This window comes from Gekko japonicus, unplaced genomic scaffold (assembly GCF_001447785.1).
Source record: "Gekko japonicus isolate JY-2015 unplaced genomic scaffold, Gekko_japonicus_V1.1 scaffold1471, whole genome shotgun sequence".
NCBI lineage: Eukaryota > Metazoa > Chordata > Lepidosauria > Squamata > Gekkonidae > Gekko > Gekko japonicus.
In genome coordinates, this window is record NW_015163647.1 from 53,759 (window position 1) to 61,162 (window position 7,404).

General features: G+C 60.3%; 1 protein-coding gene across 1 annotated transcript in view; it reads right to left on the reverse strand.

The window, feature by feature from the left end:
* The window catches only part of LTBP4 (latent transforming growth factor beta binding protein 4), a 30,287-nt gene that overhangs the window by 18,955 nt on the left and 3,928 nt on the right, over positions 1-7,404 (reverse strand). Inside the window, exons 2-5 of the mRNA XM_015407648.1 lie at positions 3,045-3,278; positions 1,574-1,806; positions 663-769; positions 24-30 (exon numbers count right to left, since the gene is read on the reverse strand). Of these exons, the coding sequence (XP_015263134.1) occupies positions 24-30; positions 663-769; positions 1,574-1,806; positions 3,045-3,278 (581 nt within the window). The remainder of the gene's footprint in view (positions 1-23; positions 31-662; positions 770-1,573; positions 1,807-3,044; positions 3,279-7,404) is intronic.

Here is a 7,404-nt window from a genome sequence, read left to right on the forward strand (position 1 = left end):
CTAGGGGAAGTGTCAGATTAAGAGGGGGGCTAATTTCCTCCTTCAGTCCCCCCCCCAGCCTCCTGGCCTGAATCCCCCGTCTGCCCCATGGGAGAGCCGGCAGCAGTGAAGCCATGGCCCAGCAGTGTTCCCTCTAAGCTGAGTCATGTGAGAGCTAGCTCACAGTGCTTTAGCCTCCAGCTCACACATTTTTGTCTTTGCTCAGGAAGGGATGGGGCTCCAGAGCAAGCTGATTGAGGCAGCAGCCAAATCGCTCGCTCACGACTTTAATGCCAGTGGCAGCTCACAAAGTAGGATTTTTGCTCACAGGACTCCACCGCTTAGAGGGAGCATTGCCCAGGGGAAAACTCACAGCAGCAGAGCAGGGGAGGAACTGGGGGTCCTACTGTTAACAGCCTACTTGTATTTATTCTGTAGAAGCAAATCAGGTCTGAACAGTGCTTTGGAGACAGCAGCAGGTAGCTAAAAGTGTTCTGGAAGCCTCACAACCCTCGGGAAGAACTCCTCGCACACCCTTTGTCACTCCTCTGCCCCCCCTCTGGATGCCAAGGGGCGTGGCAAGCCAGGATGGCCCCCTCGGCCAGATACCCAATGCCGGAGAAGGAAGAGGAAGAAGAGGAGGAGGAGGAGGAGGAGGGTCCCCTCCCCGCCCCAGAGCCCTACCTCCGTCACCACTGCTGCATGGCTGACAATCGTGGACACCCCAGGCAACGCCATGCCCACGGCAGCAGATTTCCCGGGTGCGCAAGCCCGGCAGGGGGGCACTGCACTGAAAGAAGAGGGGGGGAAGGAGGAAGGGGTTCAGTGGGCCTGGGGTGCTCCCACCCAGCCCAGCAATGCCTGACAGCGAGCAGCCCCCGGCCCGCCTTGGCTGCACCAGCAAGCACAGGGCACACGCCAGCGTCTCTGTGCTCACGCCTGCCACCGCGCTGGGGCACCACCCCTCCATGCCCAGCCACCAGCCAAGGCCGCCACGGCCCCTGGGCCACAAACCCCCTGCCGGCCACCGTCTCCTGCCTGCTCTCGGGCGGCTTTTGTGGACATGCCCAGCGCAGGAGGACAGAGGAGGGGGAAGGCGCCTGAGCTCTCCCCCCCCCCTTGCAGTGGCTCTTCCAGGGGAAGGATGGAAGGAAATGCACCCTCCGCACTGTGGGAACAGTGAGCCCCAGGAACAGCTCCCCCCCGTGGTTCCATCCTCCTGGCAGCTCTAAGCAAGCGGGTGTGTGGGGAGGTTAATCAGGTGTCCCTCCTCCCCTGGATGGAGGAGCTGTGGGGCCCCCAGATGGCCAGCCCCCTCTGTCAGTTCTGACCCCACGGGGGCATGAAAGCCACAGCCCGAAGGTCAGGCAGAGTCTAGTGCCAAAGAAGAGCCCCAGCCAGCCGCACAACCTCCCCGTAAGGACCCTGGCATGTTTCCAAGGGACCCACAGAGGGAGGAGGCCACCTCTAGAGGGAAGGTAGACCGACACCAAGAAGCGCTCGGATCCAGGCCTGGGCAGGCGGTGGTGGCTCCTCCGGGGTCACCCGCCCGGCCGGTGGGCGCACAGGGCAAAGCCGTGCCCTCCTCAGTTACCTCTCCGCCCCGCAGGTGCCTGAAGCAGTAGCCGAAGCCAGAGTCCTCGCTGTAGCCCGCGGGGTCCCGCGAGCTGCTCTGCGCCAAGACGCTGTAGAGGGCGGGACGGGAGAAGGGGAGGGCGTTGGTGTCCCCGGGGGGCAGCTCCTCATCCTTCACCCGCTCCACTTGGTGGATGGTGACCGACGCCTCCGGGGGGTGCTCCACGTGGACGTTCGCCATCGAGGCCACACCTGGTGAGGGGACAGGTCACGGCAGCAATCACAGGCGCAGGGAGAGGGGGGGGAGGGAGGGAGCCGTGGGCAGGGAGGGGCCTTTGCCTCCCCCCACCTGAGCCACTCCCGCCCCCTCCCCCGCGGATCCACTGGCGTAAGATAACAGTCAGGTGAACATCCCGGGGGGGTATAAACGGTAGGAGGAACGTCCCGGGGGTGGGTGGGCGGGGGGGGCAAAACGCCAGGGTCTGTCAACCCAGGAGTCAGTGTGAGCCAGCTCACAGTTTCTTAGCCTCCGGCTCACAGATTTTTGCCTCCGCTCAGGAAGGAAGGAGGGGGCTCCAGAGAGCAAACTAGTTTATGCAGCAGCCAAAGTCGCTCATGGCTCACAGCTTTAATCCCAGGTGCCCGCAAAGTGGAATTTTTGCTCACAAGGAGACTCCGCAGCTTAGAGGGAGGCAGGGGTGCTCAGCCAACAGGGTACCTCCCAGGCGAATCAGGCCCAGGTGGGTCCCTCGCGGAGTCTCTCTCTTCCCCACAGCAGCCAGCCTGGGGCCCCCGGGGAAGCCCTCTGGAAGAGGATGGACATGGGGCGGGTGGGCAGGGCTGGCCTTCGCCAGCAGGGGTTCCTCCCTTCGTCCCTGGATTTAGGGACTGATACTCCCTCATTTTAGCCTCACAACCACACACACACACACCGAGATAACCTCGGCGGAGAGCGACTGGTCCCCCCCGGGGGCTTCCATGCCAGAAGGAGGATTTGAACCAGGGGCTCCCAGACCCTACTCTAACCACTACCCCACGCCGGTTCCCCCAGAGGGACATTTTTCTGCATGCTTAAACTACCTCTTCCGGACCACACCCCCCCCCCCCCCGCCAGCCCCGTGGTTTGGCGATCTGACTCCTCATCTGGGAAGAGAATGTGGCCCCCCTTTCCTCACCTCTCCGCCAATGTTTGCGGCCAACCTGTCTCCGCTCCTCTTTATCCCTCTAGAGACCCTCTTGCCCCCCCCCGGGGGGCCACGGTCAGTGTCCCAGTCTCCTGCTTGCTTCGCACGGCCTGAAACGGAGCCTCACGCCTCCTCAGAGGAACTTGGGCCGGAAGAGAGGGGAATGAGGCCGCTATTCTCCGGCCGATGCCTACCGGTCTGGACCTCCTACACCTCAGCTGCACACGGCCAGCCCCAGGGGGCTCCACCACCCCCCACATCGCCCCCCCATCCACGAGCTACTGGCACCCCCCAACCCCCCCTTACCGTCACGCTCCTGGCGATGGTTGGCAATGGGGAGGGTGTACATGGACTTGGTCGCCCGCTGGGCTCCCCTCTCGGAGGGAGAGGCCTCGTCGGCTCCTCGGCGGGTGGGGGCCTGGTTCTGGGAGTGAGGCGGCGCCGGGATGTGGCAGAACTTGCCGGTCCAGTTGGGAGGGCAGAGGCACTTGTCCTTTTTCAGGCAGACCCCCCCATTTTGGCAGATGAGAGGGCACAAGACTGCAGGACAGAGGAGACCAGTCAGTTGGTGCCACGCGCAGCCAGCCATAAGAGCATCAGAAGAGCCCTGCTGGGTCAGACCAGGGAGGGTCCCTCCAGTCCAGCATATCCCGTCTCACACAGGGGCCAGCCAGTTCCTCCGGAGGGCCAGCAACAGGGCAGAGAGGCCGAGGCCTTCCCCTGAGAAGGACACCAGAAGAGCCCTGCTGGGTCAGACCAGGGAGGGTCCCCCTAGTCCAGCCTCTCGTCTCACACAGGGGCCAGCCAGTCCCTCTGGAGGGCCAGCAACAGGGCAGAGAGGCCGAGGCCTTCCCCTGAGAACATCCTCAGAAGAGCCCTGCTGGGTCAGGCCAGGGAGGGTCCCTCCAGTCCAGCCTCCTGTCTCACCCAGGGGCCAGCCAGTCCCTCTGGAGGTCCAGCAACAGGGCAGAGGCCGAGGCCTTCATAAGAACATCAGAAGAACCCTGATGGATCAGACTAGCGGTCCACTGAGACCAGCCTCCTGCCTCACATATTGGCCAAACAGTCACTATGTATGGTGAACAGCAACAGGGCATAGAGGCCATGGCCTTCCGCTTAGGAGAACATCAGAAGAGTCCTGTTAGATCAGACAGGTGGTCCATCCAGTTCAGTATCCTGCCTCACACACAGCAGTCAACCAGTTCCTCTGTATGGCCAACGACACAGCACAGAGGCCGAGGCCTTCATAAGAACATCAGAAGAGCCCTGCTGGATTAGACCAGACCAGTGGTTCATCCAGTCCAGTCTCCTGTCTCACACCTTGGCCAACCATTTCCACTGGATGACCATAAACAGGGCAGCAGGGCCAAGGCCTTCCCCCGATAATCACGTAAGAAGAGACCTGCTGGATCAGACCAATAGCCCATCTAGTCCGGTTTCCTCTCTCACACGGGCCAACCGGTTCCTGTGGATGACCAACAACAGGGCAGGGAGGCCGAGGCCTTCCCCTGATAAGAACATAAGAAGAGCTCTGTCTGACCAGACCAGTGAGGGTCCATCTGGTCCAGCCTACTGTCTCACACAGGGGCCAACTGGCTCCTCTGGAGGGCCAGCAACAGGGCAGAGAGGCTGAGGCCTTCCCGAGAAGAGCATCAGAAGAGCCCTGCTGGGTCAGACCAGTTGTCCGTCTAGGTCTCACACAGTGGCCAGCCAGTTCCTCTGGAGGGCCAACAGCAGGGCAGAGAGGCCAAGGCCTTCCTCCATTGTTACCTCCTGGCTTTGGGATTCTGAATGCGGAGGTTCCCTTTAATCGCCTTGGCTAGTATTTATTTATTATTTTCCATTTGTGTCCCGCCTTGCCGGTGAGCTGGCTCAAGGTGTCACTGAGAGACCTATCTTCCATCAATCTGTTCAGTCTTTCTTTCGTCCCACCTATGCTCTTGGCCACTGCATCCTCTGGCAGCAAATTCCATGTTCTAATCACCGTCTGTGCAAAGTAGTATTTCCTTTGGTCTGTCCTGAACCTACTGCCCGTCAGCTTCACTGGATGCCCTCGGATTCTAGTATTTTGGGAGCGGAAGTCCAAGGGGGCTTGCTTGAAACCACTCAGCCACAGCAAGAGCTCTGACCCCCTCCCCACTCAGCCCCCACCACGGGCCCGGCGTAGAGACCCTGAACCCCAGCCTCTTTGATCCTCAAATCCACTGCTGGCTTCTCCTCCCCCCCTTCCCACATCCGACGCTGGAGCAGAACCGCTCCAGCAGACAGGAAAGTCAGCCTGCACCCAGGAGAGGCATCATCCTGACGCAGAACAGGAACACTTCCCGCCCTCTCCGAAAGAGAGGGATGCCACAGACGGTGACCCCGCAGGATGCCGCAGGGATGTGCCACGATTCAGGCCCTCGTCCGTCGGTTGTCAGAGGCCTCCGCTGCTTTGGCTACGACAGACTCACACAGCCACTCATCCCCAACGTGTCCCACCCAGACCAGGTCACTGGACCGGCAAAGAGCCCTGCGAACCCCTCGATTTGGGGGAATGACCCTGAAGGCTCGGAAAGGTCCAGTGGGCGCCTGCCAGCACCCAGAGGAATGCTCACAGAGAAGGCTCACGCGCACGTGAAGCGCTCTCTCTGCCACACGCCACACCTTTCCGAAGGGGAGGGACCAGCCTCAGGCAAGGGAGCGATGACCTGTCTTCATTTTGACCTGGGAGCCATTCATGGGAGAGCCCAAAGGGGGGACGGGGCCCTGAGCCCAACGGGACCACCCCCTAGGCTCCCCTGCCGCAGGTCTGCTTGTCTGCCAGCAGCTGGGCCTTCTCACTGGTGGCCCCCGCCTTGTGCAACAGCCTGCCCCGAGGAGGCCAGGAAGGCTCCCAGACCACCGCAGGACGGCCAACACTGAAGCGTTCGGGGGGGGGGTGTCACTTGTAAAAAGAGGTTAAAAATGGCGGCAGAATGGAACAGCTCCAGAGGCGGCTTGCAGAAAGGATCCGTGTTCAATGCTGTGTTTATTGTCTCAGTGGTTAAGACCCTGAACTGCAGACCGGAAGGTCAGTCGCTCGGCAGTTCGAGACCCGAGTGTGCCGCGTGATGGAGCGAGCTCCCATCTCTGGTCCCAGCTCCTGCCAACCTAGCAAGAAACTGCAAGTAGATAAATAGGTACCACTTCAGTGGGAAGGGAACAGCGTTCCGCGCACCTTGGCGTTTAGTCATGCCAGCCACACGACCATGGAAACGTCTTTGGACAGCGCTGGCTCTTCGGCTTGGAAATGAAGATGAGCACCGCCCCCTAGAGTTGGATTCGACTGGCTTTTGAGCAAGGGACACCTTTACCTTATTGTGTCTATTGCCTTTACCTTGTAATCTACTTAGAATCATAGAATCACAGAGTAGGGAGGGACCTCCAGGGTCATCTAGTCCAACCCCCTGCACAATGCAGGAAATTCACAAATACCCTCCCCCTCCACACCCCCAGTGACCCCTGTCCCACGCCCAGAAGACGGCAAAAAACCTCCAGGATCTCCGGCCAAACTGGCCTGGAGATAATTGCTTCCTGACCCCAAACTGGTGGCCAGCATTTCCCCTGGGGGCATGTAAGAAAGGGCCACAAGATCCCTTCTCCTGATCTGCATTGCTGTCAGATGGCCCATCTAGCCTCCAAAGAAGGAGAGCCCACCACCACCACCTCCCGAGGAAGCCTGTCCCACTGAGGGACCGCTCTAACTGCCAGGAAGTTCTTCCTCATGTTTAGCCAAAAGCTCTTCTGACTTAATTTCAACCTGTTGGTTCTGGTCCGACCTTCCGGGGCCACAGAAAACAACTCCGCGCCATCCTCTAACTGACAGCCCTTCGAGGACTTGAAAATGGTTCTCATATCCCCTCTCGGGCATCTCCTCTCGAGGCTAAACATACCCAGTTCCTTCAGCCTTTCCTCACAGGACTTGGTCTCCAGACCCCCTCACCCTCTTCGCTGCCCTCCTCTGGACACACGTTCCAGCTGGTCTGTATCCTTCTTAAATTGTAGTGCCCAAAACTGAACACAGCACTCTAGGTGAGGTTTGGCCAGAGCAGAGTAAAGCGATACCATCGCTTTGTGTGATGAGGACACCGTACTTCTGTTGATGCAGCCCCAAATCGCACTTGCCTTTTTAGCGGTAATCCTAATCCCATTGTGCTCTTCACTGAATGTCTGGCGGTGTCTGATGGCACCATTTTACCTTCTATAACCTGCCCTGCGTCTCCGCAGGGAAAGTGGGCTGCAAATAAACGCACCAGCAAATAAATGAGGGGTCTTGTGAGGAGGGCCCATCTGAGCCGCAAAGTGGTCGTCTCTGAGTGCCGCAGCCTCGCCGGGCTGGAGACCTTGAGATTACGGCCCAGCTACACTTTGGCCTCAGGACGGCATTCTGCCCCCTTCGGCCCTCCAGTCTGCAGTGCGTGTGTGTGTGTGGGGGGGCTCATCTGCCGGGCCTCAGAGGCGCCTTCCTGCTCAGTGCCAGAGGACCGGACATCACCCAGACTCCTTTGCGCCTCCACACTCCGGTTGTCTCTCCCCCACCCACCCCCCGCATCCTTCCTTGTGCCTGCCCCCCCCCCCGAAGGGGGGGATGGGGCCAGCTCCCCTGTGGGAAAGGGAAGTCCACTTGCCCCCCCCTCCCAGGCGC